The sequence below is a fragment of the Curcuma longa genome, chromosome 7 (assembly GCF_044706935.1).
Source record: "Curcuma longa cultivar G26 ecotype Majalengka, Jawa Barat chromosome 7, ITB_CL_G26_1.1, whole genome shotgun sequence".
NCBI classification, from domain to species: domain Eukaryota; kingdom Viridiplantae; phylum Streptophyta; class Magnoliopsida; order Zingiberales; family Zingiberaceae; genus Curcuma; species Curcuma longa.
In genome coordinates, this window is record NC_133867.1 from 12,125,271 (window position 1) to 12,147,709 (window position 22,439).

At 31.6% G+C, this 22,439-nt stretch overlaps 1 protein-coding gene across 1 annotated transcript in view; it reads right to left on the reverse strand.

Moving 5' to 3' along the window:
- LOC141832647 (dihydrolipoyllysine-residue acetyltransferase component 1 of pyruvate dehydrogenase complex, mitochondrial) overlaps positions 1-22,164 on the reverse strand; it is a 74,770-nt gene extending 52,606 nt beyond the window's left edge. Inside the window, exons 1-5 of the mRNA XM_074720111.1 lie at positions 21,963-22,164; positions 20,117-20,182; positions 10,657-10,707; positions 5,228-5,282; positions 5,120-5,153 (exon numbers count right to left, since the gene is read on the reverse strand). Coding sequence (XP_074576212.1) covers positions 5,120-5,153; positions 5,228-5,282; positions 10,657-10,707; positions 20,117-20,145 — 169 coding nt within the window. The 5' untranslated portion in view covers positions 20,146-20,182; positions 21,963-22,164. The remainder of the gene's footprint in view (positions 1-5,119; positions 5,154-5,227; positions 5,283-10,656; positions 10,708-20,116; positions 20,183-21,962) is intronic.
- Positions 22,165-22,439: the final 275 nt, after the last annotated feature.

The following is a 22,439-nucleotide window of genomic DNA, read 5'->3' on the forward strand; positions in this document are numbered from 1 at the left end:
TTGTTATCGATAGTTCGCTAAAGGATAGTTGTAGTGAAAAAAAGATAAAATAATAGCTCTCAAAATAGCGGCAGCGAAAGAAACTATTAATGTAATTAGCATATATGCACCTCAAGTAGAATTTAAAAAATACACTAAATCTAGTTTTGGAATGACCTAAATGAGATATTACAAAATATTCCATCAATCGAAATGATTTTAATAGGAGAAAATCTAAAAAGGCATGTAGAAGTGAAAAATGAAGAATATGATAGGGTACGGAGTTATGGGTTTGGAATAAAAAATAAAGAAGTGAAAACTATATTGGATATTACAATAGTATATCATCTTATACTAGTTAATACGTTTTTTAAGAAAAGAGAAGAACACATGATCACGTTCACAATTAAGAATAATAAATCACAAATTGACTTTATTATGATTAGCAAGAAGGATAGAAAGATTTATAAAAATTGCAATGTCATCCTTGTAGAAAACTTAAGCATCCAATATATGAGTAGTGTTGGATATACACCTCAATTATATTATCAATAGAAGGAAAAGATACACGACTCCTAGAATTAAATAGTAAAAGTTAAAGGATAGGAAGCAAAACAAATTTAAGAAGAAGATAGGAGTACAAGTATTAAGAGAAATATACAACGACTCAAATACGATATAGGATAAGAGGATATCAAAGTTGAAAATAATAGCTAAAAGTGTATTCGGTGAGTCAAAGGGATGTATACCACCAAGTAAAGAATCTTGATAGTGGAATGAGAGAGTATAAAAGAAAGTAAAGGAAAAACGAACATCCTATAAGATATTATATACTTGTAATAACGAAAAAACTTTAAAAAATATGCAGTAGTCAAAAAAGATATTAAGAAAGGAATGAAGCTAAGAACGATACTTTTGAATACTTATATCAAAAATTATATACAAAAGAATGAGAGAGAGATAATTGCAGAATACCTAAAGCGAGAGAGAGGAAGACAAAAGATCTTATTCAAATAGCATACATTAAAGATAATACAATGGGTACTAGTAAATAATGAGAAAATAAATGAATAATGAAAGAGGTATTTTCATCAACTTTTTAATGAAGATTTAGGTGACCATCTTAACTTAGGTAATTTAAGTAGGTCAAATGAGTATAAAAATTTAATTTTTATTGTAGAATTCAAACTTCAAAAACAGAATAGGCTTTAAATGGGATGCAAAATGAAAAAATAATTGTACCAGATAATATTCTGATAAAGGTATGAAAGTATCTAGGGAAATAAGGTATTGAATGACTTACAAAGTTATTCAACCTGATATTGAAAACTAAAAAAAATCCGATCAATAGAGGGTAAATACTCTAATTCCCTTATACAAGAATAAAGGTATACAAAATTATGCTAATTATAAGGGTATTAAAATAATGAGTTATACCATGAAACTTTGAGAAAGAATAATAGAATAAAAAGACTAATGAAGGAGACCACGCTGATCGAAAATCAATTTGGATTTATACATGGAATATCGGCAATATAAGTTATACATCTTCTCATGCAACTAACTGAAAATTATCTTGAATAGAAATAAGACTTACATATGATATCCGTCAACCTAGAAAACTTATAATAGAGTTCCAAAGAAATTTATATGAAAACTTCTAGAAAAGAAAGGTGTTAATATAGTATATATTGTATAATTAAGAATATGTATGAAGATTAATGACAAAAGTGAAAACTTCAAGTGGATTAACTGAATCATTTCCAGATAGAGTTATATCAAGGATCGACTCTAAATCCCTATCTTTTTACATTAATCATGGACAAACTCACTAGACATATCTAAGATACGATACCACGATGCATATTGTATGCAGATTGTATTGTTTTGTTAGATGAGACACGTGAAGGAGTAAATATTAAACTCAAATCTCAACAAGAAATGTTAAAGTGAAAGCTTTCAAACTTAGTAGAATAAAGACAAAATATATAGAATTTAAGTTTAGTAATATTAGACGTAATAAGACAATTATTAAGATAGGAGATGACAAGTTATCTATAACTAAAAGTTTTAAGTATTTAGGATCACGTTTACAAAAAAATAAAAGGATTGAGAGAGATGTCTTATATAGAATACAAGCGGAATGGTTGAAATAAAGGAGAACATTAGGTGTTCTTTGTGATTGTAAAGTATTTCTAAGAGTTAATGAAAAGTTTACAAAATGACGATTAAACTTGCTATGTTATATGGAGTTGAATGTTGGACTATGACTCAAGTACATGAACAAAAGATAGGAGTTGTAGACATAAGGATATTAAAGTAGATGTATAGACATAAAAGGATGAATAGCATAAGAAATGAAAATATTAGAGAGAGAGTCAAAGTTGAATCTATTTAGGAAAAATTCCAGGAGACACGTTTAAGATGGTACGAATATGTACTTAGACGACCAATAAATACTCTAGTTAGACGATGCAAAATTATAACAAATGTACATATCAAATGAAAAAGAAGACCAAACAAGACTATATTAGCAACAATAAAATAAAATAATTTATTTAAATATAAATAATGATATAGTAGAGGATAGAGTCTAATGGTGCAGAAGGATCGATATAGTCAACCCCGTCTAGTGGGATAAGACTTGATTGTTGTTGTATTGATATCATCATTTGTTTATTATTAAAATGATCTTAATACTTCATTTTTGCTTTTTTTTCCTTTGTAAACCTAATTTATATTTGGTTATTTCTCATTATGTTTTTCATCTATTAAAAATATTCTAAAAATTATTTGATTATTAATTTTTATAATATATTCATAAATATAAGGCACCATGGGTAGCTTGTTATATCATAGTATAACTATGTAATAACTTTTTAGTAAGATTTAGATTTTTTATCAGATTTTATTTGCTTCATTTACTCAACTAATCCCTATACCATTATCAATATGTGAACTATGTTATCATGTAATAGGATGCTATTTGTCTATTTAGTATATGATGAACAAGATAAGTTATTCCCACAGTATGCCAAGTGTCTTCCTTAGTTATTCATGTCCAATGCTACATTCATAAGTCTCATCATGTGTATCTCTTTTGATGTGACTTTCAAGTCAAACTCCATTCTTTAACTCGATGCCCTCTCCATTTGAGTTAGTGCAGGAAGCTCTTCTCATTCCTATCCCAATGTCACTTCTCATGCTTTCTACTATTGAGGTCTCCATTCCTGACAATCTTCTTTTGTAGGTTACTAGGTGTAGAAATGAATACTAAGACATGAGTATTCTCCATCACTTTCTAGAAACTCTCAAGCCCTCCAACTGCCTCCCACAATCTTGAATCGTGCTTCTAATGTAGACTACACCATTGCTTTTCATAAAGTTACTTAGGAAGTGTTTTACTTCACAATTATTTTCTCCTGTTTTAGTATATTATGTCATTATCATTCAAATTTTTGTGCCTTCACAGTCATAATTCCCCAAAATATCTCAAAGACCATTTTAAATTTTAGTCGAACAATAAGCTAGGATCGATGAGACAGATGCTCTCCACTTTAAGGAACTAAGAAGTTGGTTTCTCTCTCTCTCTCTTAGGAAGTCTACAACAGACGCAAGGGATGCAAGTGGATTTTTATGATTTTCCCTAACTATACTATAGACTAGTTGAAAGTTCATCAGGTGGCTAAGGGGTGAGCTCCAATTATAATGTAAATTACCTTGATAAATTCCCGCCAAAGGATCACTACAGTTCACCTCTTTCTCAACCTCTTCATTGATCCATTTATAGAGCAATTAACCTAATATGCAAGGTAAAAAAATCATTATATGTGAATCTAAGGGTTCAGTTTGAAAATTTTAGTTCCGGTCTTCTCCAATATGGCATGATCAAAAGTGGGATAGATCACTCATTGGTTTACATCATCTCTTAGTCGAGATGTATCCTTCTTGTTGCCTATGTGAACATTATAATATTGTAATCACATGATTAAAGAAGTATCTCCGTCAACATTTCAATTTAAACTTTTAGGTGATCTCAAGTACTTTTCCTTAGTATAGAATTTGCTCACTCAAGGGAACCAATTTAGGTGACTCAATGTATTGAGCTATGTACTTGATATGCTTTAGAGACTAACATGTTAGAAACCTAAGCAATTGGCATTCCTAAGGAATTAACATTTCAAAGGATTTAAATACCAGATTAGCACAACACAGGAATAGCACTCAACTAATCTGAGAAAGTACAAAAGACATAGAAAAATTTAACTGTATTGCAATTAAAAGGATGACAATTGGGTTGAAATGCTAGTCGGACTACTCAGGCCAAGCGAAAAAATCTAGCAAAGTGGTCCAATTGACTAGGTTCCCAATGGGATAGGTGGGCCAATCAATTGAGATGTGCAAAGTGATTTAGTCAAGTTGAGTGAGCTAGTCAAGATGAGTAGGTCGGGTGAACCAATTGATAAAGCTATAATGACCATTGAGTTGTGTAGACAAACAAGATGTGTATGCTAGGCAAATCAAGTTGATAGGTTGTGATGGTAATGACGGCAAAGCTGTTCAAGTCAAATGGACCAAGTACGACGGATTGGATGTCTATTGAGCAGACCAACCAAAATGAGTATGTTGGGTGAAAGATCAAGCTAAGTGTGTTGAATGGAGGCGGTGAATTGGGAACTCTGAACATATTAGACAAACCAAGTTAGATTTACAAAGTTTGTAAGGAAATAGCTTAGTTATTTTCAAGCAAATCATTGTTTGGGTCTTTACTAATCCCTCTTTTTCATCAGTCTTCATTTAATATAATTTTATTTTTCTTGAGTTTTGGTTTTCGTATATGTTGCATCATGAACATACAAAATATTTTTACTCCAACTTGAAAGAGTGTCCGAACTATTGAGTTATTGGATGTTCAAATTATTGGGAAATCAAATCTGTTAATTATGTGTTGTGGGTTTAACCCCACATTAGAGGAGTTGTGTTGAGACCTACAAATGTAATATCCCTCCATAATAACAAGAACAACAACACAATATTCCATCCCTCTTAACTTATCAAAACAAAATCAACAAAGATACAAGTACATGGATGACCTTCAAAAGGTAAAATGTATCATGGAGGATATTAGCAGTAAGCATACCTGTAGATGAGAACAAACGAGCTCGTACAAGTAACTATTGCAACAAAAAAAAGGACAAATGAAAATTTGGCAGAATCAAACATATACACAAATGATAACTTAACTAACCTTTCCAGCAAAAACATATGCAAGGAGGCCATTAGCGGATGATAATGTTGAATTCCTAAATAAACAATAATTTATCAAATAAGTTGCCAAATTTTCACGTATCATTAAAATGTATTGAAGATTATATAAAAAAACAATGACTGTTAAGGCATATAACAAACTAATAATGATGTAATGGCATTTACTAGAAAAAGAATAAACACCCTAAATCATTTTTATACTATATATTTTTTTAAAAAAATTAATTTCAATAAATTATTTGCTAAATTGGCTTTGGATGTAAACCCGACCACAATTCAGAACCGACGGTTCGACGGTTCATGGCAGATCAACCCTTAACCTTAACCATCCAAGATAGTTATGGTTCACGGTTCAGAACCGTCGGTTCACGATTCGTCATGGTTTAAAATTATTATTATTATTAAATATATATATATACATAAATTTACAAAAAAAATAAAGAAAGGTTTGCACTTATTCAAGGTATCTACGTATCCCTGTATTGTATAGGGAATCAAAACTCACATAGTTCACTTACATTTTTACCCTTTTACCTTATGAAGTAGCGTTGTTACTCAATTCCATTTCTCATTTCTACTTCATTATCTAAAAGTTGCATTATTTGGATTTTTTTTCTGCTCTCGTCCAATCATCCAATCATCAAGTAATATTTGAGCTTCCAAAAAATTGAGAGACAAAGTAAATCGTCGTTCATCCAAGATATTACTTTAAAACTAAACATTTACTCTACGACAACGGTTGACACTGAACAAGCTAAAAGTTCTTTTGTGATGATGAAGAGAATGGGAATACTTTAGGCTTTTTATGACCACCACTGTAGAATATCAAAATCCGACTCGCTATCTGCTTCACTAAAATCAAAAAAAATCATAAAATAATTCTCATGTTCCTATCTGGAACTTGAGGATCCTCGTGCACGTTTCATCCGTTTTTTTAATAAAAATTATACTTTTGTAACTTTTGAACTACTACTACAAGTACTAATATTTTATGTTTCAAAAATATTAATTTCTAATCCATATTTTATAATATAATATTTATAAATTTCATATAAATTATTTTTGGTTTCATGTACAATACTAGCAGGATCAGGAGAAGAAACATCTTTAAATGAAATTAAAGTATCATAATACAAAATTAGCATTTCCTATAAAACTTCTAATTTAAATCTAGGGTCTAAAGCAAATACAACTAAATAAATTTCGGAATATAAAAAACATATTTTTTCCATTTTGCTTTCATTGTTAATACGCAAACAGATAAAAAAGCGTTCATACTTCATTTAAAATTAACATTATACTATAAAAATTCACCATAACTAAATGAGAAGTAGGATAATAAACACCGAAAAATTGTTCGATTGCATCATTAAATATTTTTAAAATTTCACAAATACTACTATATATTTTCCATTGATGTAAAAATAAATATATATTAGTGTTAGTATTTTGTGCAAAATTTGAATATAATAATTCTTTATATTGAAATGAATCTTGTGATAATTAATATGTTGAATTCCAACGTATTAGCATATCATATGAAAATTTTTTAAGTCTCATTCCATTACTTCTATACCCCACTTAGTGGGATAAGGCTTGGTTGTTGTTGTTGTTGTTGTTATTCCATTACTTCTATAAAATCTACCTTATTATTTCATTCTAGTAGGATGCAACCATAAATAAGAAATAGGAATTCTAATTGGTTTAATATGAGTTTCTAAAAATTTTAATTCATATTAAACACATAAATTTATAACACAACATACACAACGAATGTAAAAAAATAAACCAATAACCACCAATAACAGTTGACATATAAATTTAAGTTGTTCAATACTAGTAGTATTAGAACTAACATTATCAAATGATATTGAAAATATTTTAGAAGTTAATCCATATTCTTCTAAAATTAAGCATAATAATTGAAAGATGTTGTGAGCACTATGAGATACATTAAAAACTCTATAGGCAAACAAACATTTTTGAATATTCCAGGAGTTATCGATCTAATGACAAGTCACATACATATCCGAATGTATTTGCTAATGATCAATCCAAATATCATAATATAAAGAAACTTTATTATTTAATTTACTAAATTCTTCAATTAAATCATTTTTCCCTTGCCTTACTAATATTTAGTAAATGGATTAAGTGATTTTTAACAAAATCTTTAAAAGTACATTTAAACCCAAAACTAAAAAAAGATGTTTTACGAAAATAAATTTAACTAATGATTCTCTTAATTTAGTATCAGAAACCATATATAAATTGGAATCGTATCTCCACTAATCGAGAAAAATCTGGACAATTGCATTTGAGAACGTTCAATTCCATATTCTGTCGACTACTTCGTTTCGACATGTCGTTTTAATGACCCATAGTTGCTGTCTACTTGAAATTTACAGGAGATTTTACAATGCTTACATTTTGCACGCAATTCTTCGGACAGAAGAATGATCTTCTCAAAATGTTTAGTATAAATAAACAATTTTAAAGAAGCATCCAGAACCTTAGAAGTATTGCCATCGGCACTTGTGTCTTAGGTGTCGAAACTTGCTCTGGCTCATCATCGATAAATTGAATATCGTGATCCTTATTCAGATTGACTATTTCCTTGTCCCTTCGAGATCGAGATGATGAACCTCCTCGTTCCATTATAAGTGTAGAATTGAAGTTGAAAATGATCGAGATTTCGAAATTGAGAATGAGTAGAGAAGATGGTATAGAAACGATGAAATAAGCTCCTTATTTATAAAATTTAAAGAATAACGGATACTAAATCGTAACCATTGATCAAAAAATCATCAAATAATCTCAACTGTTAAAAAAATACAAAAACAGTCATCCCCCTCAATGGCCAACAGTCGGCAATTCCAACGGCTATAATAAAAAAACACTTGCCAAATCGATGGCTAGTAATCGGCCCTGCTGCTGAGCCGATAACGATTCAGGCCCGGTGACTCGAGTCAACGGGCAACCGGTTCGTTAACCCAGTTACAGGCCTGGGTCAACCGACAACTGGGCCCGTTGACTCGATTATAAGCCCGAGCTAGGTCCGATTAGGACCAAACCCATGGGCAGGTCTATTTGGATGTGCCGAACATCTTTATACATTGAGAATAGCAATCAAAAACAATGTAGACAATTAATTAGCATGAGCCACATCAATTATTACAACCAAGTAAATTATAAGGAGAACAAGGTTTAGAATTTCATAATATGTACCATGTAGTACAGGCAGTATGTGCTGATCCGAGTCAACAAACTACCCAATTTGAGGCAACTTGACACTGAGCATACCACCATATACACTATGCATGCCAGTATAGAATCTCAAGACCTTAATTCCTTAGCTCTTGTAGAAAATAATTATTTAGCCATTTTTTTCTTTATTTAACATGTTTTGGTGTATATAAGGCCCTCCCACCTCGTCTCCTAGTCCCCATCTATTCTCTTTGAATCTCTCAAACTTGTCTAATCTCTCAATTTCAAGTTTATTTGGTTCTTAGGAACTATGATGAAAGTATAAATTGTTTTATGTTGGAGTTGCATGACCATAGTTAAGATAAATAAATTTTTCAATGGTAGCATTTAACGAACAAGTATAAACAACCCCCTTTTGCACTTTCAACCATCAACACATTTTGTTCATCTTTACAAGAATGAAGTTTTATGGACTTCCAAAAGAACACAAGAGCAAAGTACAATGGGAATAAAATGAGTATATAGTACTCTTCTTTTAAGAGAAATGAGTATTGAATTGTCTATACTAAATTTCAACATTAAAGAAGCACTAATCACCTAATTTTAACAAAAAGGATATTTAATTTTAACAAAAATATTAAATAACTAGTTAAATATTTACATATAGAAATATTATTTAAAACTTCTGAATAACTATTTAACTAATATAATAAAAATTTTCTCAAGTTCATTACGTCTATAAATATAGAAATTAATAAAATTAAGAGATCAAATATTATTCTAAAAAACTTCTACGGAGTCATGGATAATTTTAAAAATTATTCATCATATATAAAGTTATTTGAAAGCTTTAAATTATTTTTTAAAAATATTTTAAATTTTATAATTTTTAAAATCTAAACATTTAATATCATATATTATTTAAAATTCATAAAAAGAATATAAATTTTTAACAAAATTGAAATTATTTATTAATTTTTAAAATTATTTTAAAATTTTAAATTAATTTTTAAATTTGTAAATTATTTTAAAATTTTTAAATTCTTTTTAATTTAAAATTAATTTTAGATTTAATCAATTCTAATGAATTTAAATTAATTGAAGATTATCCTAAATTGATTAAATCTTATTGATTTTAAAATTTTCAATTCAAATATTTTTATTTTTTATTTAAACTTATTCTCATTTTTTATTTGATATAAAAATAATAACAAAAATATAAATTTATATATTATAATTCTATTAATTGATTATCAATTTAATCAATTAATTGTTAATTCATTTAATATATATTTTTATAGTTATAGTTTATATTTATATATATTTTTTATATAATAAATATTACATATTACAAATTTATATATTTATATATATAATTTACATAACATATAATAAATATATATTAATTATATTATTAGAGGTTATAACAGATTTATAACATTGTTACCCCTATAACAATTATATAATTAATTATATCACTGATATAATTTTAATTAAAATCGTAATATTAAAAAAATTCTCCACGAATTTCTAAATTTTGCCTTGCGATTTCATTCGTTGTTTCCTCCTCCCTTATTGTCGCTGACTGCGATATAGTCGAGCAATCGCAATTTGGCCAACGACCATTGGCGATCTCTTCCGCTGAGACTGACAACGATCTCTCCTCTTCTCCGACTGCATCTCAATCTTACCTATGCATCATTAGTCTGAGCCAAAGGGTCGTCATCTGCCCTCGCCATTGTTGTTCTCCTTCACCGATCAACTTATTGTCGATGGGTAAATTTTTGAGAATTGATAGCCTTAATCATTTATTCTCACTTTGTTCTTTCTAATTTCCCGTGATCGACAGAAGGAATCGATTTCTTCTGTCGCTCTCCATTCCGACAGCAAGCATGCGAGGATGGTTGCAATTCTCATCTAGATGTAAATAGGATATTGATGCTAGTCCTGTGTCAAAATAGTAAAATTTGCTCGTTTCGAGTAACATGAATAAGCATCCAAAATCGTATTTTTTCTAGATATTATTAAACAAATTCTTCCTTTTGACAATATATCAATTAACTAAGATTATTTGATTGGAAATGTTTATAAAAGATGCCTTTAGTTTGTTGATGATTATTAGGCATGACAATATGAGCAAGATAAACCCCAAACAAGAAATAATCCAACAAAGAAATCCTGTCAGCTTCTAAGTGTGCATACCTTGGAGAATTTCCAATGCCAAAATTAAAATGACTCCTTGATCGTGCCAACCTATAGGCAATTGAAACAAAACAAGTAAATTAGATAAGAATAAAATATGCAAATAAGGGCATAAACAGTAGAGAACTAATTTCAAACAGTATGTTTACCTAAAGCAAATGACCTATCAAAAAGGTAATGCTTAAACATTTATGCTTTGTTTACTCCGAGGTACGGATTGAGGAAGGAAAGAAATTAAAGGGAAGAGAAAGGAAAAGAAAAGGAGGGGAAGAGAAAAGAATCCTGCGGAGAGTTACGGAGAGGAAGAGGAAAAAGAGAGAGGATGTAATCAATCATCAACGGACATGCAATGTTGTCCACGACTTAGGGTCGCATGGGGCGGTAGTGCAAGGTCGCCTAAGCGGCCACCCTTGTGAGGCAACCGCGCAGAGTTGCTCTGCACAACCGTGCGAGTTGACTGTGTAGGTCTACGGCCACTCGTGGTTCTTGCGAGGTTGAGGGCGGAGATGCGAGAGAGGAAGGAAAATCGCTTCCATCTAATTTTAACCGAATACAAAATCGCTAAAAATTGATCCGTAGATGGAAAGTCGTTTTCCGTCTGTTCATTATTTTATATGTAAAGAACAAAAAGGACAAGTAATCATCCCTTCTAATGAAATAAATAGAAATTTTTCCATGCAAAAAACTTTTCTCAATTCTTAAATTCGTCCTCCCAAGTAGACATAACATTAAAGCCTTAACCATGAACCATTTTTACATATTATTACTTTGGCATTGATATTTTTTAAACAAAGAATATTTACTGAAATTGAATTAGAAAAATTGCATAGATGAAAATAATAAGAAATTTTGTGGAGAACTAAATAGTAATAAAAAAGAGAAGAATGCAATCTGAGGACTCAGCACATGATCAAAACTAATAAATGTTGATCAAAACATTTGAAGTAGCAAATGGAGTGGATGTTGAATGCAAGCATTCCTCCAAACTCTCCAAAATAATATATTTTACAAGTATTACACTTAAAAGACAATCAAAGAGACCGAAAAGTCATTTAACCTGTACATATAAACAATTAGTGTAGTCAGGAAAATAATGAAATCGGTCAGACATCAACCAAAATTTAGTCCAAATTGTTCAATTGTTAGAAAAATATGGGGATTATTATTTATTTTTTGTTGAGTTGATTACGTCTAGCTCCTTGATGGAAGATGCAGAGAGAATGAGAGTAGGAAAAGCAAGTAATAGAACAAGAGGAGGTAGGCAGCTAGTCACTGCATCATTTGTCATCATGTGCTGTATATGGTAGATCGATGGTATCCAAAGGTGGTGCAAAGAATTGTGGGACTCCTAAGGAATTGAGAAAAGACGAAAGACACATTTAATTATTAATGTAACATATCTTTAAGACACTTGTATCTAGGATAAGTTATAGGAAAACTAGCTGTAATCTCTTGAGCCTCCTATGAAATTGTGAAGAGATAAAAGCAAGGTTTAAAATCTCAAATTAATAATACTATTTCGATATCATACCGATGTTTCGATGCATGGTGCCAATAATAGATTGGAGTTGAAAGAGTGAAACATAGAAAAGAGACATTGTTTATGCGGAACATGGTTTTAAATTTTATACTATGTCCGGCGAAAGGTCGAAATATATCATTCTCGATACCATTCGGTACAAATAATGTCTCCTTCATTTGTTTCATCTCCTTCCTTCTTCACCTTCCAATCTCCAATCTCCTACCAACACCATGCATCAGCATTGGCATGATACTAGTTCCAGTCAAAAATCGAAACTATGACACGACTCAAAATTTTGAACATCGGTGTAGAGTGGTATCGGTGTAGATGGTATCAAATTTCGGTGATTTACCGAAACGATACGTTTCGATTGTTTCATCCGGAACGATATGAGATTTCATAAAAGACTAAAAGAGATAATTGTTAATCTAAAGTATCTTAGGACACACTTGTATCTAAGCCAAAGTTATATGAAAATTAGCAGTAACATTCTACAACAACAACCAAGTCTTATCCCATTAGATAAGATTGACTATATGAATCTTTCTACGATATTGGACTCTGTCTCCTACTATATCATCATTTATATTTAAATAAATTTTATCTTGTTTTATTGTTTCTAAGTAAGTCTTTTTTTGTCTTCCTCTTCCTCATTTGATGTGCATATTTCTCATAATTTTACATCGCCTAACTAAAGCATTTATTGGTCATCTAAATAAATGTTTGTACCATCTTAAATGTGTCTTCCGAAGTTTCCCTTTACCAAGTACAATCTCGACTTTCTTTTTAATATTTTCATTTCTTATCTTATTCATCCTTGTATGTACGTACATCCGCTTTAACATCCTCATCTTTGTAACTATCATCTTCTACTCATGTGCTCGAGTCATAGCCTAACATTCAACTTCATATAACATAGCAGGTCTAACCATCATTTATAAAACTATCCTTTTAAACCTTAAGTATATCACAAAGAATACTTGACGCTCTCTTCCATTTCAGTCATCCTACTTGTATTCTATATAAAATATCTCTCAATCTCTCCGTTCTTTTGCAAAAATGATTTTAAATACTTAAAACTCTCAATTACAGATAACTCATCATCTCTTATCTTAATAATTATCTCATTACGTCTAATATTACTAAATTAAATTCATATATTCTATCTTTACTCTATTACTTCTAACGTTTCCGACAAGATTCAAATTTAGTATTTACTCTTTCATGTGTCTCATCTACCAAAATAATATAATTACAAACAAGCACCATGATATTGTATCGTAGATGTATCAGTAAGTTCGTCCATGATTAATGTAAAAGGATAAGAACTTAAAATTGATCCTTGATATAACCCTATCTTTATGGGAAAAGACTTCAATTAATCCACCTGAAATCTTCATTCTCGTCATTACATGCTCATGCATATTTTTAATTAATTCAATATACACTATGCTAACACCTTTCTTTTCTAAAATTCTCTATACTTTCCCCTGGAGCTCTATCGTAAACTTTTTCTAAGTCAATGAATATCATGTGTAAGTCTTACTTCTATTCCCGATACATTTCCCTTTGCAATAACACCCTATAATTGCATAATAAAACTTGTAATTTGTTATATAATTTAAGTTCTTTTATGTCTTAAATTTAGTTTCTAGAATTAATAGCAGAAACAAGCCTCGACTTCATAACTTAAGTTGATTGGATAATGATATAAAAAAAGAGATAGGTAACTTTAGGGCAGCAGTCAGTATTTATTGGTCTAAGTAAACTGATAGAGACAAGTGGCAATCTCCATTAAAAGTTTATAAATGCAGAAATAATGATTCTAAAGCTCAACTATTAATTTGGCATAGCTTGGAAGGTAATAAACCTACTTGAGAAATGATATAAAGTTCATCAATTCCAAAGGGTTGAAGTCAAAAGGCAACTTTAGATGTCAAACAATTCCAATATGACTTCCCATGCTTGGAAAATTATAGCATCTTTATGAATCTTTCATGTTTGCTATGTCTTTATGAGTCTCTACTCCCTAAAGCTTCTAGTATTCAGTCTATCTTCTTGTGTTGCATCATATTTGGTATTATGTCTACAAGATCTGGGAAAAGCTTTAGAGGAAAGTTGACTAATAGTCAACGTGATGAGATACTTATTCACATGATGGAACAACTTGATGACAAGCAAATTCGTCTAAATGGTGTTGAAGCCATGATTTCTCAATCTAAAGGTGATCAAGCCCCAAAATGGCAAGGAGAAACATCTCAAGCAAACAACAACCTATCAAGAAGGGTTTCTGACACTTCAACAACAACAATCTTTGTCTGAGTGAGCTAGAAGATTTCTTGAAGCGGAAAACAATTACCAAGATGTTATTGGAAATATCCAAAATTTAGAGGGAAAGTGAACCTTACTTTATTTGTCGATTGGCTTACAACAATAGAAGAAAATTTTAATTGGTATGACATGACATATGATCAAAAAGCAAGATTTACTCAAATGAAGCTTATGGGTTTAGCAAAACTATGGTATACTGGTGTTGAAGCAAACATAAGAAGATTGTGGCATCCACCAATCAACTCATGCAGGAGATGAAAGCTAAACTACGAGAGAAGTATTTGTCAATAATTTATTATGATAAATTATGTGATCAGCTTATTAGTTTAAAGCAGAATAACTTATCAGTAACTGAGTATATGCAGAAGTTTAATGAGTTAAAAACAAGGAGTCAAATTGTTGAAGATCCGAGACAAACTCTTGCAAGGTTTAAAGCTGGATTAACACCTGAAATCAAAAGAGAATTATTCAGACAACCACTTTACAGCCTGGAACAAGCTTTTCTAGTTGCCTTGGATATGGAGTACTTAGTTATCCATTTGGTAAAAAGCTTGGAGTTTCAACAATGAATAAAAGGATCTCAGAAGGTCAACCCATTTAATCAGTAAAGTGACTCAAAACCATTTATGAAACAATCCAAGTTAAAGAACAAGGGCAACAAATGTTTTAAGTGTCAACAGCCCAGCCACATGGCTTATAATTGTCCTAAAAAGAATTTACATATTGGAGTAGAGTATGAAAATGATGTAGAAAATCAAAGAGATGAAGGAGATGAAAAAAATTTTAACTATAGAGTTTATATTGAAGATGATTTGAAAGAAGATGAAGACAACAACTATTGTTAAGTGTATTCTTACTACTCTAAAAGTTGAAGGTGAAGATTGGTGGCGAACATCTATTTTTCATATGTTGGTCCGATGTGAGAATCAAGCACATAAGCTTATCATTAATGAAGGAAGTTGCATCAATATTGTCTCAACATCTATAATGGAGCGCCTCAAACTTCCTACGCAACTACATCCCCACCCATATAAAGTCGGATGGATAGATAGCATGTCTATTCCGATAACACAATATTGCCTTATTTCTCTTTCTTGTGAAAGGTATAGTGACTCTATTTGGTGCGATATTATCGCTATGAATGTAACTCATACTTCTTAGGAGCCCTTAGCTGCATGATCGAGATGTGCATCATTGTGGCAAGGAGAACACATACACTTTTATAATCAACAATAAGAAAGTATTATTGAAACCAATGCAAACTACTAAAATGAAGAAATAAGCAAGAGAAAGCAAAGAATGCGGCTAATGATGAAAATTCTCTTCCCATTCTGACCAAGAAAAATTTTCAACAAGAGAGGAAAGAACATTCTGTTATATATGCTCTTATAATCAAAGAATCCAAAGAAGTATCTACTACCAAAGCTTCCTCAATTTCTCCACCGTCTGCGTTACCCCCTGGGGGCAAATTTACCATTATTATAGCTCCTACAACTGATTGTATGAATAAAAATCAATTTTCTTGGACCAACACAGCTTCACAAGCTTTTTCAAGAAATAAGAAAAAGATTGGTTAAAGCACCAATACTTCAACTACCACATTTTTCAAAGATTTTTGAAATGGCGTGTGATGCATTGAATGTTGGAATCAAAGGCATATTAAGTCAAGAAGGGCATCCTATTGCATATTTTAATTAGAAGTTGAATGAGAATAAACAACAGTATTCCACTTATAATAAAAAAAATTATGCAATAGTTCAAGCTTTGTGTTATTGGCAACACTACCTCCTTCCACAAGAATTTGTTCTATATTCTGATCACCAAGCTCTTCAATACATCAACTCTCAACAAAAACTAAGTAATCGATATGAGAAATGGGTCTCTTTCTTGTAAGAATATACCTACGTAATTAAACACAAATCCGATGTTGAAAACAAAGTAGCTAATGAACTTAGCAGAGTGGTATATATTCTTTCTTATATGGTCGTACAAGTGGTCAGATTTGAGCAACTCAAGCAAGACTACCCTTTGTGCAAAGATTTCAACAATATATTTGCTGCTTTGATTGCTGGACTTCATGGAGAATTCCCATATTTTTCACTACATAATGATTATCTCTTTAAAGGAACCCAACTTTGTTTACTGAATACTTTTCTTCGTGAACAAATGGCATGGAAATTACATGCTGGAGACATAGAAAGTCATTTTGGAAGGGATAAAATTATTGCTATGGTTCAAAATAGTTTCTATTGGCTTAGTCTTAAAAAGAATGTGGCTAAAATTGTCTCTCGGTGTCGCACATGCCAATTATCCAAAGGAAGGAAGAAAAATACTTTTTTTTATACGCCACTGTCTATGCCACACAAACTACGACAAGATCTAAGCATGAATTTTGTGCTTGGTTTGCCTAGAATGATTAGAGGACATGACTCTATATTTGTGGTGGTGGATCAATTTTCAAAAATGACTCACTTCATTCCATGCTCAAAAATTTCAGATGTTCGCATTGCTAAACTTTTCTTCGAGGAAGGTATTTGTCTTCATGGGTTGCCATTAACAATGGTTTCTTCGAGTAAACCTTATGGAAGTTAATGAATACAAAGCTGAAGTTTTCTTCTTCTTTCCACCCTTAAACAGATGGATAGATAGAGATATTCAATAATAGTTTGGGTGATTTACTTCGTTGCCTGGTTGGAAATCATGTTATCACATGGGATCAAATTCTTCCTATGGCCAAGTTTGCATATAATAGTTCGGTGAATAGATCCACCAGATGCAACTCATTTGAAATTATTACAAATATGCTTCCTAGAAAGCCAATTGAATTGATTCTTTTACTATTGGAGACAAGACCATGTGCTGAAGCAGATGCTTTTAGCAAGCACATACAAGATATACATGATGGTAAGATATACATAATGGTTAGACGAAAATTGCTCTAACCAATGAAAGATATAGATCACATGCTGATTTGAAAAGAAAATTAGCTGAATTTAAGAAAGGTGATATGGTTATGGTTAGTATAAGGCTAGAACGATAACCAAAAGTGTTTTATAAGAAATTTCATTCTAGGAATGTTAGTCCCTTTAAAATTTTTAAAAAATATATGCTCTAATATTTATGTCCTTGATCTACTAGCAGACATAGATATTAGCAATATCTTCAACATTGAGGATCTCGCCTTATATTCTAAACATGAAGATGTTATGGCATGTAATGAACATAATGCTCGTTTGCCATCAGTTCAAATATTGAAAGAAGAAATTGAAGATGTAAATGATCACCAGGTTATATCAGAAAAGGAAGGCAATTATCAAAAGTATCTTGTCAAATGGAAGGCACGACCCCTTTCTGAATGCACATGGATTATTGATGATGAATTTCAATAGCTGAATTGAGATCATTATGAAAGATTCTATGTTTTTAACTCGTCGAGTACAAGTTTTTCTCACCTAGGAAGAGTTTATGGAGACAAGTGGCAATCTCCATTAAAAGTTTATAAATGCAGAAAAAGAATTCTAAAACACAACTATTAATTTTGCATACCTTGGAAGATGAAAAACCTACTTGAGAAATGATATAAAGTTCATCAATTCCAAAGGGTTGAAGTCAAAAAGTCAGCTTTAAATGTCCAACAATTCCAATCTGCATTAACTCCCATGCTTGGAATATTGTAACATTTTTATGAGTCTTTCATGTTTCTTATGTGTCTTTATGAGTCCTTTATGTTTTTGATGAGTCCATCTACTAGTATAAATATGTATACTATTGTAATGCTAGGATATGAAATAGATTTTGAGTTTCTTGAGAGTTCTCTTAAATTGTGTGATGCAATCTCCCATGGTGTAATGCCTGAGAACCCTTACGTGTGATACCTAAGCTTTTACAATCTCTCTACAATATTTTACCACTTAATCCTAGATTTCTACTCTGCAAACCTTCCAACATTCATTATATCTGTTTGTGTTGCATCACAAACATTCACACATGGACCACCCTTTACCGTGTGTTTTTGTGTGTGAATCATGTGTACAGGTTGGTATGGGAAACTAGCCAAGTGATAAAAATCCAACAATAATTTTCAGTCATAAGAGAATATACACAGTTACAAAAAGCCTCCACCCTTATTTCATATGCATACAACTTCCCTCAGCTCGCTTCTCAACAGTCAGAAACTTTCAAAACAAATATCTCTTAGCTTCTCACAGTTGTACTCAAATTTTTGGAAATCTAAATCTATTTCAATATAGTAAAAGCACATTTTTCAATTCATCTTCCTATTCAACTTTTATCTCTTCAAAATATGGTCAAACAACTATTAATAAAAAACTAGCACCATAAGATATTTATTTCAGAAAACTGAAACTAAAGACATTTTATCACCATTTACAAACAAATAAAAAAAGATTGAAGACAAACAGCTGAAGTTGTTGTTTATAGGTGTCTATAAATAAAATAACATAAAAAATGTCTTATCTGATTATTCACATAAATCGACTCATCATAACTAACAAATGTGAGAGTGAGACAGCATCTCACAACAAGGAAAAACAAGGGGAAAAGAATACTCTTAAGACATATCCGATCAGGAATTTAATTCATAACCTCCTGAATTACAACTATGCTATATATAGACTTTTGCACTCTAAATAAAAGGAATAACAATGAAAATTTTGACTTAGGAAATAGACAACTCTATGTTATTTAAGATAAACAAAGTATTAATTGGAGTAATATGTTGAAATTATCAGCATTATCCTAGGCTCAAGTTGAATGAGTTTGTGGTTGAAAATCTGCAGTTTTTTAAGATCATACAACTTATTTCTCTTTTAAATCATGCATACATGTCATCATGACCCATGGGACAGATTTACAAAAGCAACATCCAACACTTGCTCTGCTCTGAGAGACCCCTTCAGAGCTAGGTGCTTCTATGCAATGGGACATCAGATCAAGAAACAACCAATTGAATGTAGTAGCTAATAAATTGTTTAAGGCACTTGTGTTAGATTTCACAGCATAAAAATAAGAAAAGTTTTACGATCTTTTATGTCAGTAGTATATCACTATTGCCATGTAAAAGTTTGATCCGTCATGTGTAAGGTTGAGTTCTATTGAGAGACACTAGAGTAGTTGTGCGGCAGAGAGGATTGGCATTGAAGTTGGTTGGCATTTTTTGGTGCCGAAGTGTCGTAGACTTGTGATGGATGGTATAAAACTGGTGAAGGTGGAATATAGAGCTCTCCACAACTTTCTGAAGTTAGAATACAAAGCTTCTCTTGGTGAATCATGTGTTTTCCACCCCTACCATCATGCATACTATGGGATGGAATGTTGTAGTTAGTGATATCGTGACAAGAAAGGAAAGAAGGGAAAAGGAGTATCTCAAGGAGATACCAACACTGATAATTTAATGTAGAATTTGTAGTCCCACTGTATCAAAAATAGTGGGTTTTGCACCTAACATAAAAGGAATAATAATAACACATTGACTTAGCTAATAGACCCATTCTACCTTCCTAGCAGTAACTAAATATTTATCAAAAATAATTGAACCTTGTAATTGTTTGCATTGAAATAATTGAATGTAAGTGTAGTGTCACTTACCCCAATAGAACAGAACGAAAATTCGCCATGAGCCTACCCAAGATCTGCTGAGACAACCTCCTTTACCTATAAAAAATGATAAAAAGAACATGTGAGAATGAAAACAAGGACACAGACACCCAAATATTTGAGCAAAAGTCAAAAAAGTTTCCTTTTTTACTGAATCGTCAATAATGCGCTCTATGCTGATTTTTAATCAAAATGACGCCCCGCGCCCTTGTAAACTGACACAACTATCCTCCAATATTATTCATCTCCCACCTAAATCTTGAACTGATCCAGTGCGTTATAGCAACAATGAAGTCGTAGCTGTTACACAGTTATAGCAGCTACGAAATACAGCTCAGTTGTAGCAGCGACGGTTTCGTAGCTACTACAACTGAGCTGTTACACAGTTGTAGCAGATACGGTTCCGTAGCTACTACAACATGAAAAAAAAATTAGACAAAAGTCAAAAGGGTGCCCCTTTGATTGAAATTGTTTCGAGCCTCCAAAAAAGGTTTAAACAATGTTTTTTTAACATGGAACCTGCCCAATACGGATTATGTCATGTAACAAGTTGTAGATTTCTGAACAAGCTTTGGTTCAATCTGAATCAAAAGTTATGATCTCTCAAAGTTTAGGGTTTAATATTCATGTTATAACTACGAACCTATACAGTTGTTACAATTGTATAGTAGTTACGATTTCGTAGTTGCTACAACTATGCTTTCACACAGTTATAGTTGCTACAACTATGCTTTCACACAGTTATAGTAGCTACAATTTCGTAGCTACTACACAATTATAGCAGCTATGATTTCATAGCTGCTACAACGTGAATGTTACATCTTAAACTTTGAAAAATAATAACTTTTGACTCAGGTTGAACCACGGGACGCACAATATATCAAATCGAAGCTCGTTCAAAGATCTACAATTAATTACAGGACATAACCTATAATGGCCAAGTTTTAGGCTAAAAAAATATCATTTAAAGCCTTTTTGGAGGCTCCAAACAATTTTGGTCAAAAGGAACGCCCTTTTCACTTTTGCCCAAATTTTTTTTCCATATTGTAGCAATTACGAAACCATAATTGCTACAACTATGTAGCAATTACAAAACCATAGCTACTACAACTATATAGTAGCTGCGAAACCATAGCTGCTACAACTGTGGGGCAGCTCAATTGTAGTAGTTGCGGCTTCATAGCTGCTACAACATATCTGACCAATTTAGGATTTAGAAAGGAAATAAAACAGTATTGGAGGATAATTATATCATTTTACAAGGGGGTGGGTGCCCTTTTGATAAAAATCAACATAGTGATTCGGTAAAACAAGGGCGTCTTTTTTACTTTTACCCCAAATGTTTTCTACATGTGATATTTGTTATTGCAGCATGGTCATGTGAGTCTACAAAGTATTAGCATAAGGTTGCATCAAAAATGAATAATGAATTGAATAACATTTGTGATTTGAATGATAATATTTGTATCATATGTGCAAGTCTCTACAAATCTTACCTAAGATCCATACGATCAATTTAGAACCTCAGGCTTGCTATGAATTTACAGGCAGATCCCAACAAGTAATGTAAATAAGGAACCAGATCGAGATGGTAATATGGCGAAAGATAACTGGCATCATGCAAAACTCTACCAAATTGTTTATTGAACATAACAAAACTGTTCACTAAAATAATTTCAAGACATATATATATACAACTCTCACGAAGCAAACTAAAAGATCAAATCTCGGAAAGAGGCTTCAAAAGAGGCTCCGATAAACGATTAACAATGAGGAAAATATAGATAAAGATGCATGATTTGGAGAGTAACGAGGGATAAATGGAAGAAAAAAAAACCTTTATGAGATTGCGAAGGCGAAGGCGAAGGCGAAGGCGAAGGGCGAAGGGCGAAGGGCGAAGGGCGTGTTGAGGAAGAGTATCCCTGAGTAACCGAGAGGAGCAAAGTGGAATTCAGCGCAGAGAAGATCCGCCGTGAGACGACTGTTAAAGAAAGAGATCAGCGGCGGTGAGAGAGGACCAATTCGCCGTGTCGAATAAAATAAATGAGGATTCAGGCGGCGGAGTGCAAATATTGGTCTGCAATCGGCTTCTGGGAGTATTTACGGAGTTTACCTTTCCCTTTTATTAAAAAAAATAGAATTTTTTTATTAAAAATAAAAAAAACAAGTTTAATGTACTATAATTGTTAATCCTAAAAGATTATGAGTAAGACTTAGGCTGAATAGATCAATAAAGTTAAACTTTATCAACTAAATATTTATAATATTATAATTTATATCGTTGATTTAATTTTTAACACAATAAAAAGTATAA